The following is an 18,896-nucleotide window of genomic DNA, read 5'->3' as shown; positions in this document are numbered from 1 at the left end:
GGTTACATGGGCGAACCCGCACCCCTCCAAGACGAACAAGAGATGAGACCAGTATCATAGGAACAGGATCGGGAGTCTTAAATACTATAGATGCCAAAGTACTTGTGAATAAACAGCACAGGGCTGAGCGCGATGCTGGTCAGGCAGCTCCCGTGCAGACCCTGCAGCGGGGCTGCCCCAATGGACAGGGCGTCCAGGTGCTCCGCAACAGCCTAGTGGTGCAGCGGCGGCAACCTGCCTTCCCCTGCCCAGGGAAGCTGCTGCAGGGGCCCTGCCGGCAGGACCGGTGACCCCGCATGGATGGGGACCAGGCAGGGGCTGAGCTGCGGGGGCCTCGCTGCCGTCGGCTGCCCGCACTTCAAGGCTTCTTGGTGTCGACGCCTGACCCGTGCTGCGTGTGCGACTGAGGACCTGACGCCCAAGGCACCGGGCTGTCCCCCTCAGCTGTGGCACGGACTGGGCGGAGAGGGCGTCCAGCTCTCCATGCTCGTGTCATCGCCCCAGTCACAGCCTGAGCCCGGAGCAGATGGGACGAGCTGTCGGCGGCCGATGGCTGTGCTGCTGCTGGAGCTCTCCCTGCCCCTGGCAGAAGGTGCAGAGGGTGCTGCTGGCAGCAGGGGTAGCTGGGGCCAGGTGCTGGCAGCTCCTGCTGGCTGAGCAGTGGGTGCGTGCCCGGGTGCTGCTGCGTCCCTGGGGAGAGGCACCCAGCTTGGCCAGCGAGGCTTCTCCTCCCGTGTCCCCCTGCTCTGGGGCAGTTGTCCTACGTGCTGGGCTGTCTGTCTGCAAGATAAGCCAAGGACAGAGGCTGCATGAGTGCAGCCCTTGCCTCTGCAACCATCTTTCTCCCGAGATGGATCAGGCATGGACAAGCACTGGGGGAAAATGGTCATCTTTTATTGGCCTCAAAAGCATCCGTGTCTGCCCAGCGGCAGCTGGCAGCACCGTGTCCTCAGGGCAGCTGAATGCTTGCAGAGGATGCAAGTCCATGCAACCATCCCTTGCGGGCTGCTCCCTCTGGAGGCCGTACCGGCTCAGGGCCCACTGCCACCTTGGGGGACCCACCTGGTGCCAGCTGAGGAACTGCTGCTCTTGCTGTCCCTGCGTGCAGCAAGCCCTGTGCAGGGCATTGTGTCCCCTTCTGAAGAGGGAGGGCCATCACCATCGAGGCAGATCTGTAGGTGAGGGGTGTGTGGGCAGGGAAAGCCACGGCCAGTCCCTGTGCTTGCAGTGCTGCTGGCCTGGGCCCCCAGACAAGGGAGAAGCCACTGCCTCTCCTTTGTTGTGCGCTACCGGGGCAAGGTGGGCTGTGCAGCCTCTGCTGGAGGGTTCTGAGGCAATGGAGAAGCCACTTCATCTTTGCGTGCTACGGGGGAGACAATGGCTGTGCTGGCCTCTCCTTGATGGGCTCCAGACATGGGAAGCTGTGTTTTCTCCATCCTCACACACCACAGGTTCAAGAGCAGCTGTGCTGGTCTCTCCCTGAGGCTCTGCAGTCAAGGGAGACTCAGTGCCCTGAGGTGCCACAGGTGTTTTCAGGTCACTGGCTCTCATCACCCACTCCAGCCTTTGCTCTCTAAAGCTGCATTAGTGTACCTCCTCCATTGTTCCCATAATTCAGTCCCTTATCTCCTGCCTTATCAACTCCAAACTCTCTCCTTATTCTTTCCATCCCTTCCACACCCCATATTATAACAGTCTTCTGGTTGGAGCACACACCCAGCTTCAAACACAAGCTTACATGATAGCCACTGCATCATGTACTATTTCATCCCCTCGGGATGTACTTTTCCTACAGAGGCAGCACTTGCTGCCAAGAGCGCAGCCCTCCATGCGGCTCGCCAGCAGGACCGCAGGCTCACCAGCTGGGAAGTGCTGCAAGAGAAGAGGGAACTCTGCAGGCTGCTCTGCTGGTGAAACAGGGGGGAAAACTGACAGCAGGAGGCAGCATCCTCCCCTCACAAAACCAGGAGGCATTTAATTTAGAACAATCTGACTTTATTGGTGCAAACATTAGTCACATTCTAGGTGACTGGAAATATTCACAAGTACTCGGAGGAAGTTGTCTGACATGAAGGGGTGCACACAGCCAGCAGCCCCTGCTGCCCTACTCACTCCCACTGCAGTGTTCTCTTTCTGGAGTTTAGTCTTCGTGGATGTTGAAAAGCTTTGCTACTTCATTGAGATCGTCATGCTCCTCCCCATCTTTGATGATCTGAAGGAAGGAAGAACACATTGAAACCTGCACATGCTACAACCAACCAGTGCTGCAAGATGGTACATGGTCACCAGCCAATGTAGTGAATTTCTCAGATCCTCTCTGAAGCTCTGCTGATGACAACTTACCAACTTGGGCAGTCAACACCACAACGGTTTTTACTACAGCAAGATTTATATGGGACCCTTAAATGTAGCCTTGTCCACCTGCAGGGATGCTGGAGTTAAAACCAGCCTCACTGTCCCTGTAGGATTTGTTTCTGATGTCTGGGTTTCCCCTTACAGCTGGGGAGAACAAGTATCTTCAAAAAGTGGTTCACCTCAACCCGGAGAAGATGAGCCAGTCTCTTTGCACTGACTTAGAGGGGCCAGTGTAAGTGGCTTAAACTTGGAAACCTATCTTGTAGACAACAAGACTAAGAGGCCAAGGATCCTGTATATACTTGGCTCTCTGATTTACAGGAAGGGATGCTAAGAGAAGGAAGGAAAGGATCTCTCTTTCATGGGCACGAGAGAAGTAAGAGGTTTAAACTGCATCATGAAAGCTTCCAATTAGATACCAATGGAAACTTCCAACATTAAGAACAGTTCACTTTGGGACAGAGCATCTGGGAATAGTGTAGAATCACTCTCATGGTTTAAACTACTACAGTTCCTCAAAGATGTTAAAAAATTATCTAAGTATAGCTTATCTGACCTTGGAGGATGGAGACAGACTATGGGAGGTGGAGACAGACTAAGCACCTACTCAAGGCTGCTTCTAACCATGACTTTTTGTGACTTTATCTAGGATGATAGATGTTTAAGACTGTTTTAAACACTTGTACATTAGACAAAGTAGCATAAAACCAGGACATGCACTCTGATGCTCACTCACATGTGATTCTTGCCTGTACTTATTACAGGCCTGAAATTCCAGCCATGCAAAGGCAAGGCTTGAAGCATAAAGCTGATTCAAGTTGTTTCTCTTAAGAATTTTGAGCAAACATGCAGAAAAGCACATGGACATCTCCCATAATTCACCTGAGACAGAACTACCATTGGATATTGCACAACTCTGCTCCAGACAGAGCATCTGCATTTATTTATGCTCATTTTAAATTGGTGGATTGATTTTTTCCCCAAGAAAATCCCCTATCTAAGCAAGCCTCACTGTTCAGCATACTAGTCCTGCACTGACCTTTCGAGCAATAGGCATCCTGTTGAAGATGTTCCATAATACGATTCCTACCACAACTTTATCCCTGAGGTAGAAAATGACACCTTTGCCGTAATCTTCTCCCTGCTTTGGAACTTGAGGCGTTGGTGAAGAGCTTGGAGAAATGTGAACTTCTGAGGCTTCTGCTTCTGTTTCACTCTCTGATCGAATACCTGTCCCTAATGTAAAGACAGGAGATATCAAACATCCAGTGCAGAAAAAAAAGCAGCAGCTATTTGCCTGTGATAGTGAAAGCAAACTAAAGAGCAGGGTTCTAAAGTGTTTTCCTTTGAGTTGCATCCAGCAAAAGTTGTTTCAGTAACACAAGAATGAAGCAATCCTAATATGAAGCACAACACTGACAATGCCCAACTTCCATCACCAAACACGAAAGGCAGAACAGTCTCTTTCTTCCAGGCAGCATATACAGAAAAAATATGCTCAGATGCACATAATCTCTTGTGCAAAACCTGATTGCTCTATCTCTATGGAGGAAATTAAACTTCCATCAGGAAAAAAACGGTTTAATTTTGGTAAATGAGTTACACAATGTCTTCTTGGAGGAATGTTATGTTTCAGTAACATTTTAATATCAAAACCAGCCTTTGAAGCATGGTCTAGAAAAGAAGGAAAAAGATTGATGTCTCCTAGTGCTCTACAGTGAGATCAGACAGACTCTGTGGCCACTACAGAGCCACACACAGAAACCTTCATGCACACAGTTCCCAAGCATGACTAGAGCCCTACCTGACTGCTCCGTTGCACTTTTTGGTGTGTCTTTTGCTGTTGCTTTGGCAAAGACTCCTACTGTTGGCAAACTACTGTCAACAAGGCCAATGGCTTCATACCCTACATTAGGACCCAAATCGCTCCTAGGAACAAAGCAGAAAAAAAAAAATTTAAAAATTTGTATCATTAGTGAGACAGATACAAGGCAATTCCAACCAGCCCCAAATCCTTAATGACAGTGTTGTGAGAGAGAGATCACGGTATGCAGGCTGACTGACACACATCAGTCTCCTATGCATGCATCAGGGTGGAACAAGGACTCCCTACAGCAAGCCTAAGGTCATCAGTTTCAGAAGAAACCAGTTCAATGTATAATACAAAAACTTGTAATACTTAAGGCCTGCTCCCATGAAGGACATTGGCTGGCTTCCAAGAGCTTGCATGTATCTCAACCGTTTAGGAAGTCACACATTTGACCTCAGTATTCAAATATGAGTATCAGGATGCAGTCAGTAGGTACTTGCAAAAATCTTCTCTGTCGCTTGCTCAGTACCAATGTGACTAGGAGACAGAGTTGGGGCAGAAGCAAGTGTCCTTCCAGGTCCTAGTAAGATCATTTGACCAAACTTCTGGCAATGCTGAGTTATAAGCACTAGGCTTCACATCACAGACAATTATTTAGTGTATATTTCAGAGAGAGCATTTAAAAGAGAAGAACACATTGCTGTAACACCTCCCTGAACTGGGATGCTTATGGGAGTCAAAGCAGTTGTGATTTGGGGCCTAGTAAGTACAATGTGTCAAGTGTTCCCAACTACGCTGAGGAAATAGATGCATCACAAACAATTTGGATATCTCTATACGTAGATCACTACCTTCCTGGCCAGAATGCTCCAGCACAGACCAGGGTTATGGAAAGGAATACCAGCTGAGGCATCCAGCAGTGGGCAAGTCTGAGCTCAGGAAGGATCATAAACATCCTGAAAAAACACTGAAAGAGTTCCTATCAGTTGCCAGCTTTTTAGCACAGGAGAAGGAAGTCTCACATTGTGAGGGCCAGCAAACCCCTGGAGTTAACAGCTGACAATACCACACAAGACTGCAACTCACAGTCCTGCAGTTGCCTGTATCTGTCATGATCAAGAGTATCCTGAAGGAAAACACACAATTGAAATGGATGCTTCTGTGTCCTCGTTTAGAAGCAAGAAACTCTTCTGTGTCCAGTGTTCATGCAATATAGACCAAGAGTTCAGGTAAATGACAGCAGGTCATAACTATGTTTGAGAGGATTTCGCCAAGAAAAATAAAGCTCTTTTCCCCATGTTCAAACTCCTGTTAACTTTAAATTTCTGACCTTGAGCTAACAGGCTTCAGGATTTCATTTTTGGTGGGCTGTTTTTGTTTGTTTTCCTCTCAACACCTCTCTCTGGAAAACACCACACTTGCACATACCCTCCTGGATGCAGCGATACACTGCTACTAAAGCATCATTTCAGCTAATCAGCAAACGTGCAGCACAACTGAAACCAACAGATTGTGCTGAGGAATTTCAGATAGTTGTAACAGAAAAGCTGCTGCTAAGTTCAACTGGTAAATTAGCCTGCTCTGAGGAAAGGGGCTGCTCTTTATTGCTACTGCTTTGCTGAATAGGACTCGTTCAGAGAGAAACAGTGCTCTGTGGGAAGGAAAACCATCTCAGAGAGGTCAGGGCAGAGCAGTGAATGCTCAAATGCCTTCCCGTTCCCTGAACTTCCAGGAACAAGCTGTACAAGGTATTTGCTGAAGCAGTTTCACTACACTCGGGAAACAGAAACCTTTACAAGGTGTATCTTCTCATAGCTCCTACAATGTGGCCAAGTAAGAAATACCAAAAGAAAACATCAACATTACCAGAACATGGACTGATGCCAGTAGGGCTTCGCAGCTCCCGTCATATTTTCTCCAGCTAGTCTTCCACTTACAACAGCATGATCATGGTGCTCTACACGTCTCCTACCTAGTTTGATATCATAGAAGCAGGCAGCATCCCCTGCCTTAAAAAGAACCATTCCGTGAGAACTGAACATTGATGTTGAAAGCTTAAGTTAATGCACAAACAAAAAAGGCACTGGGAAAAGAACAAAGTGGAATTACGAATGAGTTTTATTGACAAACCCCAAATACCACCACTACCTTATCCCACTCTCCAGACTACACAAGTCTCAGCATTTTTCACCGATCTTTGGAAAAATAAGACAGCATCAGGTACATTTTCCAGAGGAATCAAAGTCTCGACTCCCACCAAAGGGACTCTTACACAATAATCTGCAATAGAGTAATCCATACTATCTTTAGGTGACCCCACCTCCTCTTACACAGCATAAATACTCAGAACCTCACACAGTTGTTGCCACAGCAACAAAGTGTGCCGTGGTGCCTGAACAGACTTTACGGCTGCTGGCAGGATCTGCACTACAACCGGTCTCATTAGTTGCTATTTTTAACTCCATTCACCTAATTGAGGTATATCAGCCCCCGTAACTCTGTGTTCTGACTGCATCAGCATAACCAGCTGAGAGAAGACTCCTCTGCACATACTCACCACCCAGATATTGGAGCGTGCCTGGAGCTCTGCGTTCACCCTGAACCCTCCAAAGTCAGAGTCCACCTCCAGTCCAGCTGACTTTGCTAATTCCACGTTAGGCTCCAACCCTACTGCAGCCACGATATGATCAGTCTCCACCTGTTTGGGAATTCATAATTATTACCTTAATTCTCTCAATGCCCCTACAAACTTTACCCTCTCCCCGCTTTTAAATTTACCTTTCGGCCATCTTTCAGTTTAATCATCAGCCGATTGCCACAGACAGAGACAGACTTGACCACAGCATTAGGCATGACATTAACACCCTCTGGAAACAAACATAAGAAACGTAACTGCTTGCTCAGGGGTAGACAGATTTCAGCTGAAGCAGGCATCTTTGGTGCAAATGGATGCAGGCAGAGCAGGGACCAGGTCAGGAACCAAGGGAGAGGCCACCTTATCTTTGCTGCATGTGCCAGTACAGTTTTGAGTGAAGCATGAGGAGAAAGAGACCCATCCATAAAGGCTGAAAGAGCTACTTAAATGACAATCAGAAGTACGTCTCATACGGTGACAAGGTCAAAGAACTCCCCAAGACAGGTTTTCAGGCACTAAGGACGTTTAATTACCTACTGCTCTGCCACAGTCAGACCCAGGGGTGCAACAAGGCAGCTTCCATAAACAAAAGAAAGTAAATCAGACCTGTGGGTTATCAGGCCCTGCAATCTGCAGCCTCAACTATATCCCTCCTCCCTCTATCCCCACTCCACAGGAATATATTCTGCACTTAATATAGCAAATGGTGTCTCAGATCTTACTGACTTTATCAGCTAAACACTACAGCAGCTGGCTTTACAAATGTGTATGCATAAGGCATGGGGCTCCACAAAGCCCCTTCTCTCACAGTGCCTCCAGGATGACTGCATTAGGCTCCAAGAAGTAAAATTATTCAAGAGCAGAGCAACTCCAAATAGGAGAACAGGCAGTTATTGTAAACCAGATTACAGAGGCCATTAAAATAACTCACAAGCATGGCTGTAGGGATAATTCTGTGGAGGAACAGCCAGAGAGAAAATTTCCCCAGTATCAGCATGCATATTTCCTTGGCTATCCCAGAGGAACTGCTAAGAAGTCTGAGATTCACAGAAGCTCTGTGCTATCCAAACTGGCTGAACTGCAACTTGTTCTGTTCTGCACCTGGGCCACCTTTCAAGGGACCCAGTCTTCCTGAGGCTCCGCTGGCAGAGCTGTATTTAACAAGGAATCGCTACACAACAGCCACTGGGCCTAAACACCACAGCTCTGACACTCGCAGAGGAGGAGCACTGAAGTGCAGCTTCACCTCTTCTGACTTTCTCTGTGGTCCAGTTGCTCAGATATTCAGGCAAGACTTTGCCCATATTGCCATTCTCTGGAAACAGCTGAATCACCTCCAGGCCTCTGGTTCGTGCTGAAAGGAAAGCAAAGAGCAGGCTTCTTACAACCCATAAATAAAGAGCAGCAGCACAGACTTCAGGACACAAACATGTGCTTTACTTTACAAAAGGAGCTTGACAGAAGTTTCCAAAATTAGGAGTTTTGACTCCCAGATTTTCCACAGGAGTCACAAATTGACTGACCACTGTTTCACATACACCTGCAAACTGTAGGATTAGAGCAGACTTCTAAGTAAAACACTTAGTATTTTGGAGAAAACTTCCCTTACTAGAAAAATTGCCCTAAAGACACTACTCAAAAAGCTGCACACACTTGAGAGTAGAATCCGGTTGTTTACAACCTCTTTGAATCAGTAGTTATAGGGTGGCTTTTAGCACAGAGAGCAAATGTAACTTTTTACAGGGTAGAATGACTTTGCAACACACACTGGCCTGCAGAGCTTCCATCGAGCTCAACTTACAACAACCTTTGTGGTCAGGTGCTGCTTGACAGCTAACGAGAAAATGGAAAACCAGGTCAGGCCATAGAGCCAACAAAACACATGTGCTTTAAGATTATTTCAGGCAAAGCACAAGCCTCTGCAAAAAAAAAAAAAAAATAAATCAGCAGTCAGGGAATGAAAAAGCAGTTTATAATGTCGGGCTGCTTATATTTAATGTCCATCACTTCTGTCAAGGTGCCAGGTGAAGACAAGCCACCTGCAGAAGCACTTACCTCTTCTTCCCAGAGCACAGGCCAGCTCACTGCCGAGAAAACCACCACCAATAATTGTGATGGACTTGACTTCTCTTGAAATCTTCTCCAGACTTCTGAAGTCCTCAATCTGAAAGAAGATTTATTCCCATTTCAAATATCCTCAAACAGGAACAGCAGCAGAAGGTATTTTTCTCCAATTTCTCCCTTTGAAATAAGAGCAACTGTCCCAAACTTAGAAAGAGAAACATGGTTCTCCTCCCTCCTGCTTGCCTAGGGCACAGAAAAAACTCTCTGGCCTCCTAATGTTTGTGCAAGCTTTTCCCTGTCCAGGCAATCTCAGATTGCTGCATTTTCCCCTCACTTTCACAAGCAATTACAACAAAATTTCTAGACACAAACGTTCTACAGCACATACAGTACTACAAGGATGCCACCGCTCACATCACCCATCTTTCCCTTCCCACAGTTAAGCAGACCAGACCTTTGGGGAAGTGCAGCACAAAGTTCCCATATGGCTTATTCCTCATTCATTCCCTGACCTAGACTAAGGAGAAGGTTGCATGCCTGTTCTAAAAAGCAATTAGAAAAACCCCTCACACATTATTACAGCTCTCAGGCCTGAGGCAAGCAGATGAGTGGTCTAGTAGACCCTACTGTGTTTACCTGCCTGGGGAAAAGGAATAAATAGCAAATGGACTCCTGGTTACCAGTTGAGGGAAACAGCTGCCAAGGCAAGGCTGTCCCAGACCCACTGCAGAAGAATTAAGAAGCTGAAAATAGTGGTAGTGGCTCTGATTTTTTCAACCTCACCCCAGGACTAGCAGCACCTCAAGATTACCTTTCGGAACAGTGTCAGCCTTTGCTGTACATCCTTTCCTGCTCTTTCAATGGCAGGCAGGTTCCTTGGGGAGCCACCTGAAGACACGGGGAGAGAGAGAGAAAGAGTGACTAATGATACCATGGCCATGTCACTGGCTGTTCAGACAATGCAAAGGTATTTTTAATCTGGACTGTGCTTGCCCAAGCGTTACAATATGCTCCATTCCCTGCTGCTGTCTGGGTTTTTAACATGAAAGACCTTCTGTGTGAGCAGTAGGTGACCCAAGAGTCACCCAGGGGCCCTGGAGACAGCCAGTTCCACTTGAACCACAGAGGGCTGTAGAACTGCTTGGGTTAGATGCTGGAGCAGTGCTCTACCCAAGCAAGAGCTGGTGGTTCTGCTTGCTACTGCTACAGGCAAGGTTTGAAGAGGCTGGTCTGTATAAGAGCCAGCTTTACTGAGATTTGAAGAGGCTGGTCTGTATAAGAGCCGGCTTTACCGAGATTTGAAGAGGCTGGTCTGTATAAGAGCCGGCTTTACCGAGCCACTAGGGAAATCACCTTTTCCTCCTTCCCTGCTGATTTTCACAGGGCAAAACTTTGAACATCCCAGAGAAGGTGGCTGATGCGAGGCAGGTGAAAAACTCAATGGCACGGTTGTCTGTATGACTGTCCTTCATGTGACTGTTCTATTGTTTGACACACACTGCAGAAACCTCCTTGTCAGATAAATACCACTGAAATTAAAAGCCTGGCACAAGAGAAAGAATAAAGAAACCCAACAACTTACCAGTAGCAATTAGACATTTGTCATAGGATATCTGAGTACCATCACTGAGTTTCACTATGTTGCCTCTAACATCCATATGTACAACCTGCAAAATTAAACAAGCAGGAGAGCTCAAGCTTCCACACACTGTAGGCCGTTCGAGTTAAACTGCACAGACTACCGATTAGAGAAGCAAACCTGGAAGTAACATTCTCCCACCTTTAAGTTTAGGGGAGTGGGAGGGGGGAAGGGAGAAGACGAAGTAGAAATTGAGACTTCTTTGGCAGCTATCATAGATCAGGTTGATCTTCTTAGACTCAGGATCTGAGTCTAAGAAACGGAATCAGACACCTAGTGTAGTTCAGCAGTAAGAGGAGTCACTGAAATCTTATTTTAGCAACATATAAAAAAAACTGAGGGACCAAATATATTAGAAGCCTCACCATAAACCCATAAACTCTTCCGAACTTCCTACTGCCTCAGCACAATGGTCTTGCTCACATTATAACCCACTACTCAGATCACTCTCCTCTCCTTACCTCACCCTCTGACCAATATACAGCCTAGTTCCCACTGTCACACCCTGTCTCTAAGCTCTACATATTCTTGTCCCATGCCCAAACTCTAAACTTATCCTTCCCTCAGCTCACTACTATTGCTTACAGCTTCTCCTGTTTTCAAACTTCACTCAGGCTGCCCTTAAGATTAGCACAGTCCCAGCTTCTTCATGTACACTTTCCCCAAACTTTTACACATTCTCCTCCTCAGCCAACCCTCCACACCACCATCTGCAGTTGTTTAGTTTCAGCTCAGAGCACAGGCTCTGCTTGGGAAGAACTGTATGATGCTAGAACAACAGCTAGTGCTGTACCCACCTTCTTGCCACAGAGAACTGCTACTCCACCATTTTCTACAAAAGGCAGATCACGAACAGGCACATAGAATGACGGCGGCTGGAAATATATACTGAAAAAAGCTCCATTATCAAATGGGTTCTACTTTCTCTGTGATACCAGCTATTCAGCAATTACCAGTGGTACAAAGACAACTCTATGCATCCATAAAAAGCTCCAGAATTCTTATTTATCTATTTTTAAGGATTAAGGTCTTCACACTGTTGAAGTTCAAGGGTTTAGATCAGTAAGGCTTTATCACAAAAGTCACAAGAATCAAATGTGATCTGGGTTCCCTGGAGCTCTGCTTTAAACTGTGAATCTGTAACCCCATCTTTACCATTAACTTCTTTCACAGAACTTCTGCCAGTGGTGGTGTATGTCTAAGGGAATCACAGCAAGATTCAAGAGGTATTAAGCACCAAGCTAACTCTCATATGCAAAGCAGCACTCCTCTTGACAACTGCCAGCACTGCCACACCTTTCAGTCTGCTCCTTAGTGCTCGACTGACTTGTTTGTAACATCTCAGCATCTCTGGAAGCCATGCTTACGAGTCCGCAGCCACATCACGGAGTCTCACGGACTCCACCAGGTAGTCAGTCAGGTATTCCAGTGCAAACCACCATGCAAGCTCTGCACACAGCGTGCAGTGCTCTGCCCCTTCGTCGATTAAGCCTATCAACGGTGCACACAGACACACGCATACCTCAGTGCTCTCTTCATAGTAGCCACAAACACAAAAATCTATCCAGTGATTTGTCCCATGGCACCCTGAGGTCCCTCAGAGCTCTGTAGTGGTTCTCTCACAACAACAGCTTGATCATCATCAACTTCTCATTAAACACTCTCCTTCTACCCTTGCTACCCATAAGTGACACATACCTCCTCTCCTTGCCATTCCACTGTTTGAATCGCAGACTCTGTGTCACATTTGGATCATCTGAAAACCATAGTTCTTTGGAAAGAGGTGGACGCATATACGGCAGGGCAGGATCTTCAGACACAATCAGCACCTTTAATTGGTTATTAAACACATCAGCTGTACCAATGCCAGGCAAATGGCAAAACACATGACAGAGGCTCAGAAGCAAGCACAGTATTCAGTCATCCCCACAGCTCTGCTCTACAACAGGGCATCTCTTACCCGAGCACCAGGGTCACGAGCCCTAATGGATCTGGCAGCAGCAAAAGCAGCAGTTCCTCCACCGATCAGCAGGAAAGGAACATGAGATGGGACCTCAGGGCGAGCACCCGGAGCTGCAGGTGACACATTGAACAGCTTACTGCAAACAGAGCAGGGAAAACGGCCCGGCCCCAAAAGAAGAGAGTATATCACCACATGACTTTCACACTCACACTTCCTTTGGCAAATTACCCTCTGAACAGCTCCTCCTCCCTTTCCCTGCCACCCCAATATACTTCCCAAGAACCACACTGCTCCTTCACTCAAAGCTGGCTCCCTCCATAAATCAAACTGTCAGATTCCAGCAAATTGTTTTTTCTAAGCCAGATCTGCACAGCTGAGCTCAATGGTAATCACAGAGTTTTAGAAAAGGCCAGTAGCACAGCTTTTATTCACATGGCTTTAGCTCCTCTATTACAGATCTACTTTTCTCTGTTTTGAGATGTTAAGAATAAGAATGATCTACGTAACAAGCTTGGAATACCCCTGTTTGGAGACCCTGCTAACAGGTTTCAAGCCTTACTCTGAACAGGTGCTACTTCTCCAGCAGACTCTGAAAGAGCTTCATTTTATGAGTTGATCTATTTAAGAATACTGCTTACACTTGCACAGCTGGGTGAAGTGGTTGCAAAGTCAAAAACTCACAAAGCTCACCTCCAGCATTCAACACAGTTTTAGAAGCTTCACATAACATCAGGACATTCTCTGTACAGCAGATTCAGGACAGCAAAAACATGCCTGGCCTCTATGCTGGCCAAACAATGTACTAGAGATCCAACATTCAGGTTTTACAGTAAGTGACAGTTTGCGAAGCTAGTAAGAGGGACATAGCCAGAAGGTTATTCAAAACACCAGGAGAAGAGATGTGGCCTGGGTGTCACTCAGATCAGAAAATAATTTTCACAATTATTTGGAAAATACAAACTACAAAGTGTTTGATCTAGCTGCATGTCTTCTTTAAGAACATAAACCAATTTGTGAGCAAGACCAAAACTCTGCACCGGCCATTCAGTGAACAGTTTATAAGATAGTAAAGTTCCTGAAAATGCCAAGGTATAGTTTTCTGTAATTGTGTTCTGAAAGGAGACCAACTTTTGAGTTTCTACCAGAATGCCATACCTCCCACATGCAGGTCCTGTTTCTAAGCAACATGCAGTTAAACCGTATATAGGAATAAAACAGTCAGTTAAATATTACCATCAAGACTCACCTGCTGTGCCCTGAGAAGCAGCATCTGTATCTGAAAGAGAAGACACTGACTTAATTCAGCGAATCACAGGCTATCAAGGATGCTGCATCTCGGAAGCTGCAGTTCAGAGCTGACTCAAGGAGACTATAGGATTAACAGGCTCTGCACTATAAAGGGACAGAGTCTCCACAAATGTCCACTTACCAAGACCTCTGCTTCAACATTTAGGCTCTCACTCTCTGTCCTCCAGCCCCAACCTAACAATCATGTTTTATCCTCTCCCTCAAACCAAAGCAATCATTTTTCTGTCCTGTCTGCAGGATATTATTTCTGTTGGTTTCCTAGTAAAGTGACATAACATACCCTATCTTCTGTGACCTAAAGCCACTCTTATTACAAAATACATCATCCTTTGGCTCAATAGTTCAGACACTGCAATTTGAGATCTCATAAATTAAGAGACGTTCAATGAGCGACCTGTGGTCCACACAGCCTGCAAAGCATCACTGAGAGCCTCACTAATTGTCCTGACTCCTCCCTCCCCATGTAGTCCAAGCACAATACTTCTCACATGCCCAACCCGCCATGCATGGGACAGGTATGTGGCACAGCACAGAGGATTTTGTGCTGGCAGACCACATTGTCCCTTTGGAATCACTGTGTCTCTGCCAGACTGCGTAAGGGTAAAAGCTAGAAGCAGGGCTAACTCTTTTCTCCTTTTATCAGAGAAGGCATAAAGGGCAGAAAGGAGCCTCGAGAGACAACCCACTTTATCCTCATGATTGTCTGTGAAACAGAGCTTTGTTCTGGGTCATGGAAAGCTAGCACTATCTTCTGTGCTGGGAAGACACAGGAATTCACAAACAACAGAATGAACGGAGAGGTGACAATGCTGTGAAGGCACATCCTATGCTAATCTGTGTTTTCAGAAGGGCTCTGTTCCATTTGTTTTAGAGGTCTCAAGTTGGCAGCTTATGACAAACAGACCCAAACCTAGAACTAGCAGGCTAGTACCCACCAGAAGGAGACGCTTTTTCTTGAGATCGCGTAGTTAATGAGGTGACGCGGCTGGTGAATCGCTCTTTGTTTTCTTTCAATGTTCTGTATACCTGGAGACAGACCAGCAGAAATTTACCTTGTATACCTTACAGCATCAAGGCACCCTTCTGCTTCTACACCCCAACAGGCTTTTGATGTTAGCACCAGTGGAATCACTGACGCTAGCAGTGCTCTTCAGGCACGGGAGCGTGGCTGTTGTAGGCAACAGCCTTCAGCTGGAAGAGATTCCCGTGTCTGAATGCTGACCTGTTTGTTTGCCTGTTGAACTCGGGAGACAGTATGAGCATAGCCTGCATGTTCTGGGGATACAATTTAGTGGTATAGACAAGGAGCAAACATCTTTTAAGACATCAAGTTAACTTCCCAGCAAAATTGGAAGCAACTGGAAGCAAGAGACAATGACACTGCTGGAAGCAAGTCACAGTATGATATTTGTCCCCACAGTTAACAAATTAGAGGGAAGCAAACAATTTCTTAAGGCAAAATCTAGCCTTGGTAATAATCCGTATCACACGTGCATCACATTAACTTTTATTCTGTTTATAAAAGAGAAAAAGCACTATCAAGACAGTCTGAAACACAACCATCTATCCAATTACTGTATTTTGAATTGTGAAAGGGTATTAAAACTGGAACATTTCCAGCAAGAAATAAAAGCCTCCTAAATGGGAAGGTGTGACAGGTAAAACGCTGCAGCTGATGCCAAACCACTTACTGTTAGCTAACCGAGTGTTATGACACCCAAACAATGTTTGAACAAAAATTAATTCCTTTGAGGAATTGAAGTCTCTTTTACTCCCTAGACAGTTTGCATTTTACCAACCCCCACAATTACATGGAGATTGAAAAATATATGTTCTATAACATAGCAAACAGTCTCAAACAAGAACTGAGGAATTTAATGTCAGGCATGAAAAAGAGCACAGGCAGACAAAAGCATATCCAGAGAACTGAAACAATGTCAAAAATATCAGAAAATAAGAACTCATCAGTGTTGAAAAGAATTAAGATAAAGATATTTTTAAAGCCTTAAACATATAAAAGTCAAGGATAACAAAACTAGCTCTGCTTCTGCAAGCAGAACCATGAGACTTGAGTCCAAAGGGCAGCATACAGCAAATTAAATCTGATCCCTTAGAAAAAAAAAATTATTATTCTATACACACAAATTATCAAATCGGGTTTTCAGGATAAATTTTCCCAAAGGAACAATGCCAAGTTCTTTCTTGTCAAAAATATAGCTGTGTACTTTACCAGAAAATGGAATGACGTTTCACTGTCCTTCTCTGAAGAAATCACAAAGTTAAGACAAGTTTTCTTGTCTTTCCTCTAGCATACTTACATTTCGTTATTTCTTTTTTTTTTTTTTGTATGCCAACATTACTGGCAGCAGAATAGATACGTTAATTTGTGCCTTTCTGATGGTTACAAACTGAAAGCGGCCAGTTTTGGGTTTAGATTTATTTAATGTGGCAAATTTAATTCTAATGCAACCTTTCCCACTAAGAATTTGATATTCTCAAAGAGTGAACTTAAATTATTTGACAGTGTCCCCTGAAATTAAATATGAGGCCAAAGAGCACAAAGACAGTTTAGTTAAAGTAAATGGCTAACTTGGTATGACACACAGAAAGGTACCCTCCCTCCACCCTCTCACCCAATTAAAACACATTTATTTAAGCATCTTACATAAGCTCCTGTCCCAGTGACTGTTCCTCCTACAATTAAGTATAACAATAGGTTGCTGCCAGCTTTGCCAGGAACACCTGAAGACGTCAGTGATCTAGAAGGGCATCTTAGATGATGACATTGCAAAACTGTAGGTGAAGACAGGCAATGAAAGAGAAGGAAAGAGCTGAGTATTAAGGACTCTTGATTAACAAATCATGGGAAAAGCAGAATGCACTTTGTAATTTCAGTTACCTTGTTTGTCAAAAAAAAGTACAGCAGGGCACAGTAAAGAACATTTAAAGGGAATAGGGAAAGACTTTTTCTCCATGCACTCTTTCTGAACTTTTACTTCCCAGAAGCCTTCTGCATCTGAAGAGTTTCATTAGGAAAAAATCAAGACTCAGAACTTTTAAAGAATACCATCCTCCAAGAGAATTAATTTTGAAACAAAGTTTTATATGATACAAACTTTGGAACCATGCACTCCTAGGTAATGCTGCTGCTCTTCAGCTTCCCAGGAATGTGATTTACTCTTTAAGCCGGGCAGAAAAACTTTATCCTTCTGAATCCTCTGAGTAGGACAAAAACATATGCCAACCAATTTTGGGTTGATTTTGTATACTCACACAAGCTAAACACTGATGCTCTGAATTGAGATTCAGCAAAGAATGGTTTTTACTTTGGTATTAAAACAATATGCTATCCAACTCTCCCTGAACTATGCTACTATCTCATCCAAGATCACAGAGCTGTGGTCAGTCATAGCATGCAAACAAAGTGCCTTTATAGGAAAGAAACCTAAAAGGTAACTGAAATTACAATTTTTAAAAAAGGTATCATAAGTTAATTTCCAGTCAGCTCAGTTAGCTCCCCTTGAAGTTTTCTGAAGGAGAAAAGAGCTACAGAGATAAAAAGATAAGTAAAGTTAGCTGAAATACAGCAGATGCTTGACAGGAGAGATGTATTGCAGCTTCTTTCCACGAACTACCTTTCTACTTACATAGACACCCGCTCCTAACGTTGACAAGCCCACAATAAGGACAAAACCAGAACTACTGCCTTTGCCCCCGGGCACACCAGAGCTAGCCACTTGTCTGCTCATCTGCAGTTTTATGGGAACATTCCAGCGCTGCAACAAGTTGCCTAAGGAATACAATTTATTAGAGAAAAACACAAAAAAGACTGTCAATACAAAGTTACATTTTGAAATTTAGAGACCAAGTAATTTCTGAAACCAAGTAAACAAGCTACTTGTTTGAAAAGCCCAGTACCACATCTGAGTGTAGTGAATCATTCTCTGCCACAAAAAATCACTCCAGGCAGTTGTGGATACTAAAAACATCTGCAAGATCAAAGAGTAACTGAACAAATTAATAGCAAGAACACCTACTAGAAAGCTAGAAAGACTGTCTCCAGCTGAAGGAGCCTTCAAGCCACAAATCGCTAGAATATATCAGAGATGCTCACATACTGTGTGTTTGCTGTTCTTGCACCCTTCTCCAGCCCCCTTCTGTGGGAGGGAGGAGCTGGTCTGAAGATGCCCTCTGCTTCACCACGTTGCAAGCAGAGGCTAACGTAACCTCGTTAGAACAAGCAGTAGGTATGGTTGTACCACCAAAAAATTCCTTTGCCAACACAGCTTATTCCACTGAGGTAAACCACCAGGAGAAAGAGGCTTCTGCTGACAGGAAGGGCATCCCAAATGAAAAGGAACAGCAAGGTTTTCCAACCCTGATGAAGGCATCTACCAACATGCAAGCAAGACAAAGACTGCCTCTAGCTGAACAGCTATATAACGTTTTATTTTATTATAGTTTAATCACAGATTTCCACCTCTCCCAATTAGATCTCTAAATAGAGCAATCACGGCGATTGCCCCGAGCGCTGTTTGTAAGACAGCCGGCCAGCTGAAGCTTGCAGAAGTGGTTGGGCTTTTCTGCAGAATGTATTCCCACCTGAGGCATAAGTCACCTTTCACCTCCTTCAACACTCAGACGACTCGCAAACTGCTACATCCATTTGATCTCCCCGCCAAAACGCACATATTTGTGATAGAAACTCGCAGCAAAATCACAAGCACCCAGCTGGATACAAATATGCTAAATAGCTCCATCTAACTTACGGTTTTCTAAAACACAGAAGTTTTCCTTTTCGTTCCCGGGAGCTGAGCATCTGCGCCCTCTCGACACCGTGGGGCCCCTTCCACCCCCGCACCCCCATTTTTCACCCGCGGCCGTCCGTGATGCGCTGGCGGTGGAGCCGGGCAGCCCGTCCTGCCGCCGCACCAAGGGCAGAGTAATGCCCCGCGCCGATTTTGCCGCCAGACGGGTTTTTGTCAAATTATCTCCTAATTCAGCAGCGCCCAACGCCGCTGGAACCGCGGCCCGGGTGCCCTCTGCCTGGGTAAGAGGAGCCGAAAGGCCCCGAGCAAACCGCAGCTTCGGAAAACCGCCGTTCCCAACCGCGACCTGTCTC

The 18,896-nt window shown here is 45.4% G+C and overlaps 2 protein-coding genes across 3 annotated transcripts in view; one reads left to right on the top strand and one right to left on the bottom strand.

The window, feature by feature from the left end:
- Window positions 1–1,978: 1,978 nt before the first annotated feature.
- AIFM1 (apoptosis inducing factor mitochondria associated 1) lies at window positions 1,979–18,890 on the bottom strand. 2 transcript variants are annotated; one of them, XM_026848221.1, is made up of 16 exons: window positions 17,422–18,890; window positions 14,710–14,800; window positions 13,713–13,742; window positions 12,464–12,576; window positions 12,202–12,332; window positions 11,301–11,391; window positions 10,447–10,531; window positions 9,676–9,752; window positions 8,856–8,964; window positions 8,047–8,154; window positions 6,944–7,032; window positions 6,723–6,863; window positions 6,032–6,174; window positions 4,160–4,284; window positions 3,395–3,591; window positions 1,979–2,212 (listed from the first exon to the last, which is right to left on the bottom strand). In XM_026848221.1, exons 1-16 carry the CDS (start codon window positions 17,521–17,523, stop codon window positions 2,141–2,143), a joined length of 1,704 nt encoding a protein of 567 aa, XP_026704022.1. In that variant the 5' UTR covers window positions 17,524–18,890; the 3' UTR covers window positions 1,979–2,140. The 2 variants fall into 2 exon arrangements, with proteins under 2 accessions (XP_026704022.1, XP_026704023.1); XM_026848222.1 differs by having other exon boundaries at window positions 13,713–13,743; window positions 14,714–14,800.
- The window catches only part of LOC113480167 (methionine--tRNA ligase, mitochondrial-like), a 5,901-nt gene continuing 5,724 nt past the window's right edge, over window positions 18,720–18,896 (top strand). The window contains exon 1 of the mRNA XM_026848789.1: window positions 18,720–18,824. Within this exon, the coding sequence (XP_026704590.1) occupies window positions 18,720–18,824 (105 nt within the window). The remainder of the gene's footprint in view (window positions 18,825–18,896) is intronic.

The sequence above is a fragment of the Athene cunicularia genome (assembly GCF_003259725.1).
Source record: "Athene cunicularia isolate RWA chromosome 4 unlocalized genomic scaffold, athCun1 chr4_part3, whole genome shotgun sequence".
In the NCBI taxonomy this organism is placed as follows: Eukaryota; Metazoa; Chordata; class Aves; order Strigiformes; family Strigidae; genus Athene; species Athene cunicularia.
This window is presented reverse-complemented; position numbering and strand designations above follow the sequence as displayed.

Coding starts and splice junctions, on each gene's coding strand:
- AIFM1 (XM_026848221.1), bottom strand. CDS start 17,523: ATGAGCAGACAAGTGGCTAGCTCTGGTGTGCCCGGGGGCAAAGGCAGT. Junction 10,532..11,300: donor CAGTTCTCTGTGGCAAGAAG/GTGGGTACAGCA, acceptor TTAATTTTGCAG/GTTGTACATATGGATGTTAG. Junction 8,965..9,675: donor GGCTGACACTGTTCCGAAAG/GTAATCTTGAGG, acceptor ATCTTCTTTCAG/ATTGAGGACTTCAGAAGTCT.